The following is a 17,498-nucleotide window of genomic DNA, read 5'->3' on the forward strand; positions in this document are numbered from 1 at the left end:
CTCCCCCATCCTTCTGCAGACGGACATCACACCTAACCTGCTGGCCAAAGAGGAGTTGAACCTGCTGGCTCGCCTGATGGGCAGCATGAAGGCCGAGAAAGAGCCCAAAGCTGAAACTGGCTTTTGGATAAACCTGTTCACCACAGACCAAGAGGAGGAGGAGGCGTGAGTGCTTTTCTTATCTTATACTCAGCTATTCAATTAACATGAACTGTTTCAAATATGACTCTGATGTTGTTTAACAGGGGAGCTTCAGGCCTAGCGGAGGAGCCCTTGTTTGAAGTGATACATATTCAAGCGATGCAGGTAAGGTGATGTCATAGTCAGCAATGTGAACAAACCAGCTTTAAATTATAACACGTTACTGTAAATCATCTAAACATACATACAGGGCAGGGGTGGGGAACCTTTTTCCTCTCAAGGGCCATTTACATTTTTCCAACATCCTCCGAGGGCCGTACAAATGATTGACCTCTGCTTAAAAATACTAAAATCACAGCCCATTTGGCCTTTCTTTCATGCTGTGCAGAGAAAAAGCAACCTCTTAATCCAGATTTCTTACCATGACTCGTGCATGGTTGTGTGTGGACACAAGATGTGTGCAAATGTATTTAGTTTCCTATCCATGTGAACATGATTTAAGTGTGGGGGGGGACCTAACCTCCTCTAGGGGGTCCGGGGGGCATGCTCCCCCAGGAAGATTTGTTTTTAAAAGTTAAAAGCATCAATCTGGTGCACTTTGAAAGCAAAATTAGAAGATCTATGGATACATCTCTCAACACCCATATGAAACAGAACTGTAAGCAGATTTTCTTTTTCTTTATGGATATTTAACAAATCACTCCCCTTTTAAACTGTATTCTTCTTTATTAATAACAACTTGTTTTTACTGTCATATAGTATTTTATACCTGTTTACTTTATTCTCTTATTTTATATATAATGATCATATAAAGATGTGCCTTTACCTCACTGGTTGTAGAAAAAGCTTCTTATATTCGTTAGCATAGCTAGCTAACCAGATGCTAATAACAACAAAGTTATTGACTGTATGATCATTATGACAGATGAACAGATCGCCACTGGGCTTTCAACTAAAGACACAGCCACGCAAAAACTACGGCATGTGTATGGCTCCTTATGGGTACTGCAATTTTTGGAAGTGCCGGAGCGACCTTCTTGTGCTCTCTTGTCAGAACTGCACCCCTGTCAGACCAGACATATACCACTTGATGACACGTTAGGCTTGTGTTGTGTTCAAAGACCTTGACCTTGGCCAGGAAAAACAGGCACACTCGCTTGTTTAATTTGTTTGCGGTTTTTTATTCTTTTTTGCGTGTGTTTATAAATTACCTCGAGGGCCGTACCAAATGGTCTCGCGGGCCGTACATGGTCCGGGGGCCGGAGGTTCCCCTCCCTTGCACTGGGGGAATACCTTATCAGGCAGATGCTAATTGTAATGAATGTGAGAAAAGACAGAAGCAACTACAGATCAATAGAAAAAGTAATACAATGTACTACTGTATATTGAGGTTAGGTCTTTTTATTTTATTTTAAGCCATCATTTAAACTTTATAAGAGAAATTAATAATAAAATGAGAAGGCAAATTCAGCAAGGTATAGGAAATGTAAACAGCGTACGCCAGTGTTGTTGTTTGCATTTGTGTTAAAGATAATATCGTGTAGCACAGAATAATGTAGTAGGCCTATGGGATGGAGGATATTTTATACATTAAAATAAATAAATATACCATTATGTAATAAAAAGTTTATAGCATAGGCATAGTATAAAATATAATAAATATAATTTATATAAATATATTCCATATTATTATGAGATTAACATTATGACAAGGTTTTTTTTTTCAAATTATTAAAATAATGTACCCATTATGAAGAAGTGTCATACTTTTACAGAATAATATATATTTTTTTAATAATTATTTAATAATATAATTTTTCCTCAATAATAAATTATTTACATGATATGAATGTCCATGTTTCCTGTAGAGACTGTAGCTAACCAATTAATAACATCTTCTTAAACGACATCATTGGTTAATTATATATTTGTAAAGGATTGACCTGTTGATGGATTGTTTGTTTCAGGATGAACAGGTAACGACTGAGCTTGCTAGAATCGCCGGACAGTTTGCAGAAGAAGAGCCGCCTGGAAATCTGAACAGCAGCAAAGGAGACGACCTGCTGGCCATGATGGACGACCTCTGACCTTGATGTGTAGTTTCAACAAGATTCATTTTAACTCTACTTCCCGACTTATCTAGACATGTTTGTTTAACACTGAAGTAGATTAGAGAGTAATAATATATCAAATGATTAGGTAGCATCTGATAAAACGTACTTATATTTAACTTTATTTAAATAACAAGCACAAAATATGTTCCATTGTAAAATATATTTTCTTTATAATAATTATGTTTTCAATAAAGCATTTATTGAATATTGTTTGCTGGTTTCTGTTATTTAACACAATGTCAGAATATAAATTAGTCATTGATGAGACGATTATAGATTGTAAATGTTTTAATAAAACTGCCTTGGGATCTGTAGATTGAGGTGAATATGGTTGTTACATAAAGTGTCCGAAAGGATGTCATATATCAATATATGTGTGTGTAGATAGAAATAAGAGACTACAACAAGAAGTCTAACCACTAGGAGTACAAATTGGAGGACACATTTATTATTGTATAATCCCTTCTATTTATTTATTAGAAATGATGTGTTTTTCATCAACAAAGCATCTTTATTGACGTTTCCCCTGATTGTGTTCCTTCATTATTCATTTTTATAGTTTACTCAATGCTGTATAATCCTGTCTTTTATGTTCTGCAAACTCTGTTTTATGTGACAACTATTTTGGCATTCTTAATTTGTTTGAATAGATGTATTCAAATATATCGGGGAATATTATCAATATACAATGATATAACGTGTTTACAGAGTCATATAGTTACAGTTTGGTTTACGGTTCTGGAGCAGAGGTTTGATTTAAAGCCGCCTGCAGGGGGCGATGTTGTTTTATGTTGACGCACATCTGCGACGTACATTTAAACGTCATCACGCTGCGCTTCCTGCCTTGGACGTGTTGCAGGGAAATCTCAACTTGTTTTCATGTTTGTTAACGGGGGGTTTTCACGCGAAATAAGGATTTAACAAGTCCAGGTAAATCTAACAAACAAACTCGTATTATATATAACATGTACTCTGAGGAAGCTCTGTCGTACTTGTTCAGGTCGCTGCTAACACTAGTTAATTCTCACATTTCAATTATTTTTCTGTCAATAAATATGTCTTCCTATATTGAGTAGAGACCATTACATTGAGGTATATGTTGTACAGCGGTATGTGGTATTAAGATAGTTTTCTAAGAATTCATATTTTCCAAAAAGGCTGGTTTTTAGCCAGTAAATAGTGTATCAATAACGAGAGTGCATGTGTTTAGAGCTATGTCAATTTCTGCCATGTGTTTGGAAACCTAATTTAACACATGTATTCATTTCATATTTAAGAGTAATAATATCTTACCTTTTTTCTGTCCTGAAGCCCCACTATAAGCCTATTTGTGTTCCAGTTATTGTGCATGTCTGCTGATTGACTCTTAATCAGTGCTTTATTAAATGAAGGTGTGTTGACAGTGCTAGCATCAATTACATCAAAGTGGTTAGTTTAGGAGAATAGAATATTAATTGTAACGTCTAACTTTCCAATTCCTGGCCTGTATTCAAATGTATATTAATACTTAACAGAAAGTCTACAAGTGGAGGCTGTGTCCAAGCTTTAGTTGGAAAAAGTAGGAGTAGGAAAAATACAACTGCAGTTTTTCAGCTCTAAAAATAAATTGTTTTTATCACACTTGTTCCAAATGTCCCAGTGTTTGGTTATCTTCACTTAAGAAGACACTTTTTTTATTTCATTAGTTTTCAGGATCAGTTGTAAGAGTTATCTGTACAGCATGGTAAAGTGGGTTAGTTTACAGTGACAGCAACAGTGACACCTAACAAATCATACATACTGTAGGCAAACAGCAATAGAACATGTTACTTAAAAATATGCAATTCACAGTTTTACAACTAATTTGTTTGTCTAATCTTCTTCTTGTCTGTAGGTGTCCCTGGACTCTGCAGATCCTCTTCTTCAGCGTCCATGGAGTCAGAGAGGAGTGACTCACCGCCCTCGGGCTCTGCACCTGTAGCTGAAGTCTTCAACTCCATCAGGGAGCGCTCCATCGCAGAGAACAGCATGGTTGTCCTGCTGCAGGGCCTGCAGGGCGAGGTGACCACGGTGGAGCTGAGGAACGAGAGCTCGGCGCGGGGCCGCGTGGTCAACGTGGACGCCTTCATGAACGTACGTCTGGACGATGTGACGTACAAAGACAGGCGGGGTAAATCCAGCCAGCTGAAGGACATGTTTATCACAGGTAGGAACATCCGCTATGTCCACATCCCAGACCACGTGGACATAATGAAGACCATCGAGGGCCATCTGGCCAAGATCCACCGCGTGCGCAACTTTGGCAGTAAGGGAGGAGGCAGGAAAGAGTACGCCAAGAAAGCAAAATAACGCCTAAACTTTTGAGTTACGCAAGACTATTTTTAAAAACACATGGAGGCAACATACAACAACAACAACAACAACAATAATGTTAAGACAAGTATCACAATCCAGCAGTTTTCCACCTGAAGATGAAATAAATGATTGCAGGGACAAGAGCAAGAAATAAATCAGTTTTGGATTCTTTTACTTTTTTTCTTCTAAAACCTTGTTTGATATGTCCCTCTTTGTTTGAGCTTCTCACACTTAATGAGCATACTAAAGGCCACCACCTGTAATGATGGGTTTGATACAGGATGAAAAATATCAGTAAATCATGAATGACACTGGATTTATTTTTCGAGGACTGCAGCCATGATAGATAATTGATTTTTTTTTGCTTTTTCTACAAAATGTCAAAAACTGTGAAAGTGATTGTTATGATTATCCTGAGCCCAGTGACGTCTTCTAATATCCTGTTGTATCCAAACAACACACACACATATTCAGTTTACACTGACAGGAAAGCTTTGACAAGATTATTTTTGGGTATTTTTGCTTTTAAAAATGAGATCAACATTTAAAGTTGTACATGAATTTTGTTTAAATGGATGAATCAATGGAATATGATGATGATTGCGCCTCTTAACACAACATATGTATTTTTATGAAACACTGGATTAGCTAATGAGTTGAATATTATCTCTGTTGGGACTTGGGGTTGTAACTGAAACAAATGGTTTTATTTACAGCATTTTGAAAAAGTAAGAACATTTTCGTAGCACAGACAGAAATAATGAATAAAGATGTTTGTGATGAACTCATTTGCCCATGCCAACGTTTTCTCTGTTTCAGCACATGACTCGTTCATTAAAATGAAATTGAAATGTTTTCATAATTACTATGCACACAAGTGAGACTATCAAATCCAGTTGATGAAAATATAATAAATATGAGTAAGTTTACAAAGGCTGAACAACAGACTTCCTTTCTTTTTTGGAAAAACATCAAACTAACAAAACATTTAGAAAAATAAAACATTCAATAAACAGTTGAATAAAAAACATAAATACATGTAAAATAGGGCTTCACATCTCTACACCACAATTGTATAGTGAGTTAGTTTTGCTGTGTGTTGATAGTGTATAAAGAGAAAGGATCTTTGCATTAGTTGCTACTTCATGAACAAAATGTGGTTTTGAGCAGAAAAACAACTATTTGGCTAATTGTGTGATGTAGATGTATTGCTGTTTTTAGATGAAAACCTAACTGTAAACACTTGTTAGCGTTTTGCTCCTGAGCCCCACAGAGCCCATCTGTCTGTCTGTGAAGAGACTTAATAACTGCCCACATGCAGGAAAACATTAGTCACCATCAATGCCAGTCTGGTGGAGGGAAAAACAAGCAGGCATGTTTCCAGAGCCTCCGCCTCACACACATCTCTGCTGCCGGCACCAGGGAGCTGTCACTGTGAGCCGGGATGCCACTCTGTTCAGCCAATGGAAACGTGCAGAGCGGAGTGAAAGGAAGAGAGTGTTTCACTTTAGAAACTGCCGTCCCAGTGTTCTCCCGATGCACATATACGATAGGGAATTTGAGGAATTTGCAAAGGGGTATGTTATTCCTACACTGCCAGGAAGAGGACAGGCCTGACATAACACAGGCAGATAACCCTGCCCTTGTAGATAGATGGGATTGGCAAGCAAATACTACATTATATTAAGAAATGTACACACAGGAATGTCCCTCAGCGGTTGGATCATTGTTTTAGCTGTGGCCCCTGTGTGTTTTTAGGGACATATTTTTCCCTGAATGCTTTAAGAACTGACATTGGGAGCATGTGAATGACAGCAGCCCACATAATGACTGCTTACTGCTCTGCTAAAAACACGACCGAGTGCCACATCAACACTCACTAAACTCAGAATAGCACTTTACTGAGGCGCAACCGCACAAACAATTCTTTAACAAGACGCAGCCGAATGTCACTGACTGCAACGGTGGTCAAAGAAGTACTCAAGTAAAATGTCCAATACAGCAAGGAAAAAATACTCCGGCTTACTACGGGTTTTACATGTTACAGTATTTCTTCACTGCTACTTTTACTCAAGAAAGACGGGTATTTCTTCCACTACTTCTTGTACTTTTTGTAACATTAGCATGAAATGGAAATGGTCCTTTCAAAATGGTGCCCTTTGTTCAGTACAGGAGTAAATGTACTTAAAGGACACATTCCCAACCTTTGATGTGGATGTCTAATCACTGTGGTAAATGATTTCAATTGAAGCAATACATTCCTCAATGGGTGTTATGCTGACTGAGACAGTTGAGTCTCCTGCTGCAAAATCTGTTTTCATCTTGGATCCAGAGCTTTCATACAACATGACAGAGACATAGTTGGAAGAGGAAGAGCAAACTGCCACCTGGATTTATAGTCTCTGCATCCACACTTATTCTTCTTGCTTGTATTGCAAACTAGTCACATTTCTAAACGCAAAAAATGGCATAACAAAATAGACATGGATACATTTGAAAGTGTTTTGGCTGACTGATATTCAGCCGCAGTCATTCAAGCCAGAGTATACGGTCGAGGTGAGGCCTCTGGGTGTCAAAAGCTCATCCTGGTTCATAGGCACTGCCGGTTTCTCAAGCATAAGTACTCAGCTTCAGTAAACCACGCACAAAGGAATGTATTGCTTATATTGCCGAAATGAACCATTAACACTGACTGGACATCTACATAAGAAAGGTCTAACTTTCCCCTTGTATTACTGCACCTGCTGGCTCCACTGTTTGCTTAGTAAACTCAGTTAAAGACACAAACTGCACTGCTGAGGTCTTTCTCCCCCCCCCTCACTTGACGCTTAGATAAAAATACAAAGAGCTCAATTAATCCACAAACCCCTGAAGGCACCGCGGCCCTGTGCCCATGTCAGCCGATTCCTGCAGCTATTTCCTGTCCCACCCTCCTGGCTTAACAGTGAACAGACCTCACTGTGGTGCGTTCGTGGCCAGCAGAGGAAAGATCACCTCCCTCTGGTCAGTAGTGTGGCTCAAATCTGCACAGAGGCAGAACAACTCCAGTAAAAAGGTTTTTTTCTATACAAGTGAGGACTCTATAGAGTGGTTTATCTGCTTTTGGTGTATTTTATTTTACAGACAGATGCCATTGGCACATACTTGTGTTTCACTTATCTCTCAGGAAGAGGAAACACCTCCTTCTCAACACATGTGAGGAGTGTTTCTGGCTGGTCCTCCTCCAAAGGATGGCAGGGAGTGGATCATAGTGGAGAGCTGCTCCCTGTGAAGCAGCTACATCAGCTTCTGTCACAAACACTGAGTGACCAACATCCTCTCACTGCTCCATCCAAATGATGGGATTGTATCTACGTGTTGGCTGACAGACCAGGTCAACATTGGATCTAAGTTCTTTCTTTTCCCATTGGAATCTTGTGTTCAAGTCAAGCAGACAGCTTCCATCCAGGACCGAGGTGAGTGATAACTTCAGATGTTTATCTTTTAATCTTAAAATACTTCAAATGTAGGCCTATGTACAAATCAAATTATTATTGCTCATTCTGTCTCAAAAGTTCCCAAATACACTGCAGTGACTTTGCTTTCAGGCAATAAACAAGGCAACACACTAGTTTATTAGTAGGGCCTGCACCATGTTCTTTACAATACCACAGACCATAAAACATTTATAGGTCCAGTAGCTACAAAGAAGAAAAAACCCATCTTTTTTTATGCATTTAAATACCTTTTTAAAGACCCTTTCATTCACTTTCTACTGTGCTAATGAAAGTATGTTTGACTGTCTGAGACAGTAGACTCTTTGTGGACTACTGTAAAACAACAATTCTCATATTCAATGGTTTCAGATTTCATCTTTTGACTTAAATAGGATTATCTAAGCAGGAAGTGTGGGAGGGTTGAATGGGAGTGCATTTTATAGGGTTACATAAACAGCTTCAGCTGCCGGGCTTTGCATGTGAAGTTATTGGACTGGAAGTCTTAGGCATTAAATCTGTCAGCTCGAGATTGCGGCTGCTGTGTAAAATGGACATTTGTCTCCCTCTGGTATTTGTGCTTCAAGTTCGGGCAGACTACACCACAAACTGTCCGCTTCACGCTGTGAGGGAAGCTCTGTGGAGCTCCGTATAAAAACACTTGTATTTTAGTGTAAATGTGCCAACAGAGAAGAGTTTGACAGTGCTACGAGGACATACTAATCATTTTTTTTAAATAATAATCTGCTTTCTTAAAACAAGAGGAACATGGTGCAGTCAGATTACATTATATTACATTACATGTTACTTGTTAGATGCTTTTATCCAAAGCATCTTACATACTCAGTACTGTGCACAATCCCCACAGGAGCAATTTGGGGTGAAGTGTCTTGCCCAGGGACACAACGACATGCTGACTGCAGTGGGGTTTGAACCTGTGCTCCCCTGATCCCAACACCAATGCACCATCCCACTGCGCCACAGCCTTCCAGATCCCTCCAGAACTCTTTCCAAAATAAATCAACTTGTTGTTTCCAGAAAAGAGAGTCGGCGCTTAAAATACATCCAATATGCACTAAAATCAAAACTTAATTTTAGAACCAGACCAGGAGATTCAGATTTGAATATGAATATTCCTTCGCCACTAGTAGACTGTTCCACTTTTCCTAGCGAGATTAAGATGGGAAATCAATACCATTTCGAGATCTAAATCAGCCAGTAGCTAGTTAGCCTAGCTTAGCATAAAGAATAAAAAGAGGGGGATAAAGCTACCCTGGCTCCTTCCAAAGGCAACACAAACCCCCTAAAGATCACTGATTAACATCCATTTATCTTGTTTGCTTAATCAGTACAAACTAAAGACAACATTTTGCTGATTCGCTTTTTGCTGATATATTTGTTGGTCCATTGCCTGGCACGACATATTTGGGCACATAACTCCTTAACTGCTTTCAAAATAAACAAACGAGATAGAAAGTTTAGTCGGAGAGCTTGCAGGTGGTTTAGTGTTTTCCAGAAATTATGCTTAAGCTAAGCTAACAGTGTGCTAACTCCTGTAAAGACTCAAATTACAGAAAATCCGATTTGATAAGAAGATTATATCTGCAGTGTGACAAATGTTTGATCTGGTCGGTGGGCATGTAGAAGTGCTGGGTGTAAAGGCCAGAAAACAATGTTTGACTTTGCACAAGCGGAAACTTAATTGCCCACCTAAGTTGTTAAGGTCTGGGGGCCACAAATTGAGGGTGCAGATGGAGTCATGCTTCTTCTGTCTGGGAGTTAAATGGCAAACAGAGGGCAACGCTGGTTGAAACCCACCAGTTCCCATGAGTCAGCGGCCAACATAGAGACCACGGATGTAATTGCAGTCCTTAAAAATATTCAAAAGAAAGCCTTTGAGAGTGCACAGGGACTGCCAAGAGTCACCGGGATAAAGATCAGGGCGGGAGAGCCCCCCGAGTGGCAACGATTGCAGCAGGGCATGATTTTGTTTTCTCCCCGGAGAGAAAGCACCAGAAAGAAAAACATTCGGCTCCCACGCACATTGTTGTTTTAATGACAGGGAATGTGAGGGGGTGGGAATATCAGTCATCATGTTTACATCAATCTTTATATTTTCTGTGGGACCATCTGTGACATTTAACCTCAAATAAATCTCAGTGTCTATCCCTCTCAAATGATTGATCGTTGAAAAGAAAAAGAAAGAAAAAACGTTTTAGTATTTTTTTAAGTGTAACTGTTTTTACTATAATTTAAATTGCAGTTAATGCATTTTCTGTTAGATACATTCTTTTTTTTACAAGTAGGAGACTTTAGTGTTAGAGCATTTAAAGTTAGGAAACTTGGAATCCTATTAACATTTTGGATTTTAACAAACAATAAAATGCAACAGGTGTTAGCTTTCGCATGTAGCCCATTATTTAGTTTCAGTTTTACCCCTCAAAGGGAAAATGGCACTACTAATCTGAGTAACCAAAGCCATGTTACTGTTTCTATTCAGCAGCTTGGCTCCAGGAATGGCAATGGTCAATACTACTAATGGAGACAACTACCCTACATATCCTGTAGCCAAGGAGGGATTGGGCCTTCACTGACAAAATGTCACTCAAAAAGACACACAGAAACCAGGAAGACACTCAACTGATAACAAAGAAACTCAAAGTGACTACGGAAAAACTCAAAATTCCAACAAAGACAATGAAAACAATCATAACAATAAAAACAACTGCACCACAAAGAGAAAAAAGTAAACTACAAAGAGACAAAACATTCTTCCAAAGTCACTCAGAATTACAGCAAAGATATTTTTAAACAATTACAAAGCAACATAAGGAGATATTTCATTACTAAAAAGACAATGAAAATTACTACAATTCAACTCAACAACTGAAAATGAACAAAAAAAGACATAGCATGAAGCGCCTTACCAACTATACAGACTTTGTGTCTTGCTCTTTGGTAGGGGAGCTGTAATTTGAAGGCACATTCTGTTATAACCTACACATCCGTGTGAAGACACCATACTTTCAATAGGTCCTGTAGGTATAGCTGCTATAGCATGCTAACATGCTAACAAGTTTAACTCAGATGTTTGACCTAGTAAACATTACACCTCCATAAAATCAACTGAAAGCATTGTCATCATGATGGTTCTTGCTGGTGGTGTAGGCCGACAATAAATCTACACACTTAACCTTTAAATGCCAACAGGAAACAGACAATACGTATCTAATCGTGAGTTTCAAATGCCACTACTATTTAAATCTCACAAATGGACATTGAGATTTATTTTACATATTTTCTTTGTTTTTCTTTGTTTTTTTAGATGTCCTTTGGGCTGTTTCACCACCACCCACAATTTGTTTTAATTATGTGCAGCTGTGGGCAGCCCCTCTGCTTCCTTTTTGCACCGCATTGTTGGAAAATAGTGGAACACAACAAAATAAGCATATTTGTATACAAGTTAATTTGTATGTGCTGTCAGTGTGAACACTCTCCAAAACCCTTCTTGAAAGTATGAAACATTGAGTTGTGAACTGCTTTTGGATACTGTATTTGATCATCCATTCCATAATTATAGATACTTTGGAGATAGAATTCATTAAAAGTGCTTCAGCATCATTAGAAAAAGAGACAAGACATATCAGAATAAATGCAAAATAAACCAGAACAATCACATGTTTTTTTGCGATAACATATTGTTAATAGCTGGGAGTATCCAAGTCATGTGACTTGTTTTCTGTGGGAAAAAAAAGACAAAAAAAACTCGACTCGACTCCGGAAAAGAGCCTCCTCAGGCACTGATGACATAAATATAAACATCCCCATCAGACACAGAGGGCCTCATGTTTCTGTGCTCACCGCAGGCTGAGTGTAAAACACTTACGAGGAACACAATGTCCTCTCTGCTGACCTCTGACCTCTGCTGTAGATCACAGAGGTAATGAGAGGGGAAAGCCTTTAAATGAGTTCAGGCTTCCTTAATGGGTTTAAAAGCGACATCATTTTATAATGTGATAAATACTCACTGTCTCCTTTTCCTGTGGTCTGTGGTATAGGTGTTGGAGTTCAGTGTGTAATAGGAAGTCCTGATGAAGATTTGAAGACTCTGTGAAGCAGGATGGAGCCCATTAAGAGAGACATGGAGCTGCTCAGCAACAGCATGGCCACCTACGCTCACATCAAAGGTAAAACATGTCCCTGTGGTTCTCAACCCAGGGTTCGAGGCTCAATCCATGTGTCATGGCATGAATCTTTGGGGTCATTTGAAATATACAGGAAAAAATAACGTAATTGTGCCAGTATTTTTAGAATAGTTTCCAATATTTCTATGACCTTTTTGATGCAACGGAAGTTGAAATGGCTGCTTGTAATCGGGAATAGTTCTGGAATATACTGTTATTAACAATGTGAACAGCTTATATTTGTATTTTTGGAAAAAGGGCAAAAACATGATTTTGTGCATGTAAAAGTATTCAATTTGCATAACACCAAACACACCTACAGTATCACCATAAGAGGCGGCAAAGAGATCAAAATCGAGATTATAACGTTGGGGCTCACTACTTTAAAGGTCACCTATTATGCAAAATCCACTTTTCATTTATTTTCTACAACAACATGTGTCCCCTCTGTGTAAAGAGATTCTGAAAGTTTCAGGGAAAAAGATTCCCTCACTTTTTGTCCTGATCCATTTATATAAAAACCTCTGAAAATGAGCTGATCAGATTTTGGCCACTTTATGATGTCATAACGATTTTTTGGCTTGTGTAACCATTAGCCGATCACCAACCAAGGTAACCCTTGTCACCCCCCTTATCACCTGAATCTCCTCCTAGAGCACCTTTGTGTTCTTTTTAACCAAATATCTCTCAGAGGGACGTGGGGAGTGGCTCCTTATTTTTTCTAAAGTAACAGACAGAGAATCAGCACTTTTGAAACAGGGCTGAAACAGAGGAGATTATGGGATGCTACAAAGCAAGATCTGTTTGGTATTTCAAGACAAACACTTCAGAGACATGTTTGTATATATCTGAGACCTATAATATATTGATGAAAAACAGTATAATAGGGGACCTTTAATAAATGCTCTTGTGTTCCTCTCTTCTCTCACAGCCAATCCGGAGAGCTTCGCCCTGTACTTCATGATGGGCGTGTGTCTGGGCCTCCTCATGGCGCTGTGCCTCCTGGTGTCCGCCATCGCCTGCAGGACCCGCCGCCACCGCAGGGCTCCCCCCTCCCCAGAGAGGAGGAAGCTGAAGGACTCCAGCGCGCAGGAAGATGAGGACGAGGAGGATGAGGAGGGGGGCGTTGATGAGGAAGATGAGGAGGCGACGCAGATCCCTAAAGTGACCCTGGGGCCCCTGGGTGACAGCAGCTCTAACGGGACTCTGAGGAGCGTCAATGTGTTTGCGTCCGCCGAGGAGCTGGAGAAGGCGCGCCGTCTGGAGGAGAGGGAGCGAATCGTCAGGGAGATCTGGAGGAACGGACAGCCAGACATCCTGGTCACGGGGACGGGGACCATCGGACGGGTGCACTACCACTAACACACACTTTGACTGTGATATGCTCCCTGACTGCAGAAGGCAGAAGAGACTTTTGGATCTGTGTGGCGGGCCATGTTCAAAATGAAAACAAGAGACTGTGTAAAATGGTAGGGGTGGTGAACCTTATATTTGCCCTCCGCAGGGTCATTATTGGTGGAACACTCCTATTCATTGACAACAAATTGATATCTTGTCACAAGAGTCAATATTTTTAACTGAACTTCTAATGTGAACCACAAATGTAAATATTGACAAAACGTACTAAGATACAGAGACAGGACTGTTGTATTCTGCTTAAGTGAAACAATTTCAAGTTACATTACAACTACAACAAGTTAAAAAATACAACTACAAGTTAAAAAATACAAAATAAGGACAACAACAAGAAAAGAAAAGAAAAAATATCCTAACTCTTTTCTGCCCTAAAAACATTCGTACAATCCTTAATTAAATAAGACATTATGAAAAAATGAAATAATCATATGAATAAATACAGTAAATAAATGCACTAAAGTCATGATGTCATTCAAAATACAATACTTTATTTAAATGTAATTTAATCTATGGCCTTTTGAGAAAAAAATAAGAACTTTCCTTTAAATAAAAAAATGCTGGAATAAAATAACAATTCCAATCACTTGATTGATCAAATAAGGTGATATAATGTTGAGCTGAGTTTAATTGCAAACGCTGAATTACTTCGCTATTTAAAAAAGGGTTATATATCGTCTCTTTTTATTCACATTATTATTATAAGTCTCATTCTGTAATTTAATATTGAAAACATATTTTCTCCATATATTTTGTATTATATCGCCTGTGACAACAGATTTAGTTTGCAGCATATTTGGCTTCATCTGTATTCTACCATGTCTTTGCAATGTGAATAATTAAAAGTTGGACCACTTTTACAATCAACAAAAGCACATATATGTATCAATAGATGTAGCAATGTCCATCTGGGATTATTTGAAAGTCAATCATACATTCAATTTCTTTCTGGCGATTGTAAGAAAAAGTAAACACTCAAGATTATTGGTTTTGTCTCTTAGTAAATTGAATATGTTTTTTTTTCTGTACTAATTGATGTGCTAATTGTTTTTGACAAATCCAAAATGCATTTTCAATTCCTAAACGGTTTGATTAGCCTGACTTACAATCCAAAAACTTAAAAATATTGACCTAAATCAAAGATAATAACTTAAATTATGAATCACTTAAGACTATTTTTCAATAATAAACATTTTAGCAATTTGAACACAATTTCTTATTCTTATGAGACATTTTCAATCTAGAAGACAGTAATTAATTGCAGCCCTGATGTAAAGTGCTTTATAGTGGGCAAATGTTAGCAGAGGATCTTCCCACAGAAAGAGACCCTGCAGTCTTTTTCCCAGCCTTTCATTTGACTTGTGTCTCTGACCCCATCACTTCCTGTGTTCCCTTTTTCCACAATTCCCACCACCTCCCCCCCCACTCCTCCCAGCGTCAGCTACAGACACTGCAGCTTTCTCTGTGAACACGACTATGAAAGAGCCATTCACCTCAGCCGTTCTGTAGATATTACCAATGCACAGCGATGCCCCCCCTGAAGAAGAGTCTATTTTCTGTTGGCTGAAATGGTCCTCCACGGCCTCTGAAAAGGCTCACTGCAGCCGCGTGTGTCACGTGTCGGTAAGTAGCACTGAATGAAATTGTTTTCGGATTTCCAGAGGGACATTTTCAATACTGACTAAAGGAGACACAACTGATGGTGCGTGATGGTGTGACCAACCTGGGACACATGGCTTATTCAAACTTGTTTAGGCCCCTCCTACTTGTTTGTTGTTCCACTTTGAAGAGATTTGCTCATTAGCTGATGACATGTTTCAAACACCACTGCATTAAACAAGACCATGTCACAGGCTGAAAGCAGAGGACAGTGGTATCTAGATATTTAACTGTAAGTAATAGTCTTGAAGACTTATATTTAAATAAATGCCTGTGATGTCCCTATAGGGGAGTAACACAATGGTGATAGAGCTAATGGTCCACTGATAACAGCCTTTGCTTTTGCAGTAGGAATCTGTCTGTGGTGGCATTCCTGGAAACAATCACGATGAAGACATTGGATTTTTAGAATATGAGTAAAAAAACACACAAATGTAATTAGTGCTAAAGCGATGAGTGGATAGTACATTTAAGTAGGGGTGTGGAGCTTTTGTCTCCCCCCTCTGGCAGTGAATGTTAGAAGAAAAGATTACGGATTGGATTATCTGGATAAAAAGTTATGTTTGCGTTCAGAAAAAGGGTTAACATTAGTGTTCAGCATCATTATCTTTTAAACTATTTTGTGTTTTTACACAAAGATTAAAATAAAAAAAGGTCAGATGTATCTTTAATGACAGTAAAGGCTGTGGCGCAGTGGACTTAGTGCGTTGGTGTTCGGATCAGGGGAGCACAGGTTCAAACCCCACTGCAGTCAACATGTCGTTGTGTCCCAGGCTGGTCCCAGGGCAAGACACTTCACCCCAACTTGCTCCTGTGGGGATTGTTCACAGAACTGAATGTATGCAAGTCGCTTTGGATAAAAACGGCTAACATGTAATGAATAGTTCTAGCCCTGAGATGCTTTATGGTTAAATGTGTTAGTATTTCAGGCGTACTGCTAAAGAGAGTGTGGTACCCCAAACCAACACCAGAGGGCTGTCACACTCATTTCTCTCTCCATTTGGTCGTTCTCAACAAGTATCACACTCACAGCGTTGCCCTGAATCAAAGAAAGATTTATTGAAAATGAAAAGACAAAGTACTCCAAAGCTCTTGAGAACAGTACAAAAGTTTTCGGCTTCAGATTGAACAAAAACAAAGTCCTACAGTTGTGTTTGGTACATGCAGCATGTACAGTGAGAAGCAGCACAGTGAGATTCACAGGACGACTTCTGCTAGTTCGCGGCAACTCTTCTTAAAAATATACACTTCCATCAACACAATCCTTTTGGGGTTTCTCTTTCCTTTATCAGCTCAAACTGCTCTTTTTCGTTTTGTGGGAGGATTTAAGGTTGTGTTTGTTTCGTTTTTTTAAAAGAACCATTTCCTGTTTATATTTTACCTCCCTTAGATGTTGGGGTTACAATAATGTAGGTCTAATAATAGAATCATTCTATACAGCATTTTGTAAAGCTATGACATTTTTTATTATTTATCTAAACAAAAAAGTAGCCACTTACTAAATTAACTTGACAGTCTGAAACCTTTATATTTATCTGTCTAAAGCAAAATCAGAAGATGTTAGTGCCAAATTCTTTACAATTTGTTTTGTTTTTTAAACTTAAAACACTCAGAATGAATGAGAATATACTGAACCACACACACATACCAATGTCTTCACTTCCTAATGAGAAATACAGCTAAAGTGGCACTATATGAAAATGCTTGGAGAGTATAAGTGACAAACATCAACCGTTCATCAAAGATATTTGACCTTTCCTGTCTGAAACGTGACGGCGGTGAGCCCTGAGCCCACTTCTGATTGGTCCCGAGGAGCGCGGTATGAATCATGCAGTAACATCGAAGATTTATCACAGCCCCAACAACATAAACATGGAAATCATCTATAACCTTCCTACACTGATGGAGAGCTACCTCTTATAGCTGGATTAAACAAGTAATAATATTTATTTTCTAAGGCACACATTTTTTACTTTGTCATGTCTTCAGAGAATATTTTTTTGCCTCAGTATTTTCTCCCTTAAAAAGATACAATGAAACCAGCTGCAGAACAAAAACTTACTTGACATTTAAAAACAAAACACTCTGAAATGAAGGTGCTCTTCATTCCAAAGATTCTTCACTTTAACTGTGAGAAGGCTCAACTTACTGAACACATTTATAACCATTAAATATGATGA

General features: G+C 38.7%; 4 protein-coding genes across 5 annotated transcripts in view; 3 read left to right on the plus strand and 1 right to left on the minus strand.

Annotated features, from left to right (window-relative positions):
* oscp1a (organic solute carrier partner 1a) overlaps positions 1-2,453 on the plus strand; it is a 7,084-nt gene extending 4,631 nt beyond the window's left edge. Inside the window, exons 8-10 of one of the 2 annotated variants that reach the window (XM_010792534.1) lie at positions 20-165; positions 246-306; positions 2,109-2,453. In XM_010792534.1, the coding sequence (XP_010790836.1) occupies positions 20-165; positions 246-306; positions 2,109-2,228 (327 nt within the window). In that variant the 3' untranslated portion in view covers positions 2,229-2,453. The remainder of the gene's footprint in view (positions 1-19; positions 166-245; positions 307-2,108) is intronic. The other variant, XM_010792532.1, reaches the window with a different exon arrangement.
* A 615-nt stretch (positions 2,454-3,068) lies between these two features.
* lsm10 (LSM10, U7 small nuclear RNA associated) lies at positions 3,069-5,373 on the plus strand. Its single transcript, XM_010792535.1, has 2 exons — positions 3,069-3,185; positions 4,129-5,373. The coding sequence occupies exon 2, from the start codon at positions 4,167-4,169 to the stop codon at positions 4,581-4,583; it is 417 nt and encodes a 138-aa protein (XP_010790837.1). The 5' UTR covers positions 3,069-3,185; positions 4,129-4,166; the 3' UTR covers positions 4,584-5,373.
* Positions 5,374-7,546: 2,173 nt separating this feature from the next.
* eva1bb (eva-1 homolog Bb (C. elegans)) lies at positions 7,547-13,931 on the plus strand. Its single transcript, XM_010792536.1, has 3 exons — positions 7,547-8,044; positions 12,121-12,249; positions 13,178-13,931. The coding sequence occupies exons 2-3, from the start codon at positions 12,183-12,185 to the stop codon at positions 13,606-13,608; spliced, it is 498 nt and encodes a 165-aa protein (XP_010790838.1). The 5' UTR covers positions 7,547-8,044; positions 12,121-12,182; the 3' UTR covers positions 13,609-13,931.
* Positions 13,932-16,352: 2,421 nt separating this feature from the next.
* The window catches only part of thrap3b (thyroid hormone receptor associated protein 3b), a 15,136-nt gene continuing 13,990 nt past the window's right edge, over positions 16,353-17,498 (minus strand). Inside the window, exon 12 of the mRNA XM_010792574.1 lies at positions 16,353-17,498. This exon is cut by the window's right edge and continues 338 nt beyond it. The gene's annotated coding sequence lies outside the window, so the exon portion shown is untranslated.

This window comes from Notothenia coriiceps, unplaced genomic scaffold, assembly GCF_000735185.1.
Source record: "Notothenia coriiceps isolate Sejong01 unplaced genomic scaffold, NC01 NC01_scaffold00036511, whole genome shotgun sequence".
Lineage (NCBI taxonomy): Eukaryota > Metazoa > Chordata > Actinopteri > Perciformes > Nototheniidae > Notothenia > Notothenia coriiceps.

What these genes read in the sequence shown, in the direction of transcription:
- eva1bb (XM_010792536.1), top strand. Translation starts at nt 12,183, where the DNA reads ATGGAGCCCATTAAGAGAGACATGGAGCTGCTCAGCAACAGCATGGCC. An exon ending in CACCTACGCTCACATCAAAG is followed by an intron (nt 12,250 to 13,177) that starts GTAAAACATGTC and finishes CTTCTCTCACAG; the next exon opens with CCAATCCGGAGAGCTTCGCC.
- lsm10 (XM_010792535.1), top strand. Translation starts at nt 4,167, where the DNA reads ATGGAGTCAGAGAGGAGTGACTCACCGCCCTCGGGCTCTGCACCTGTA.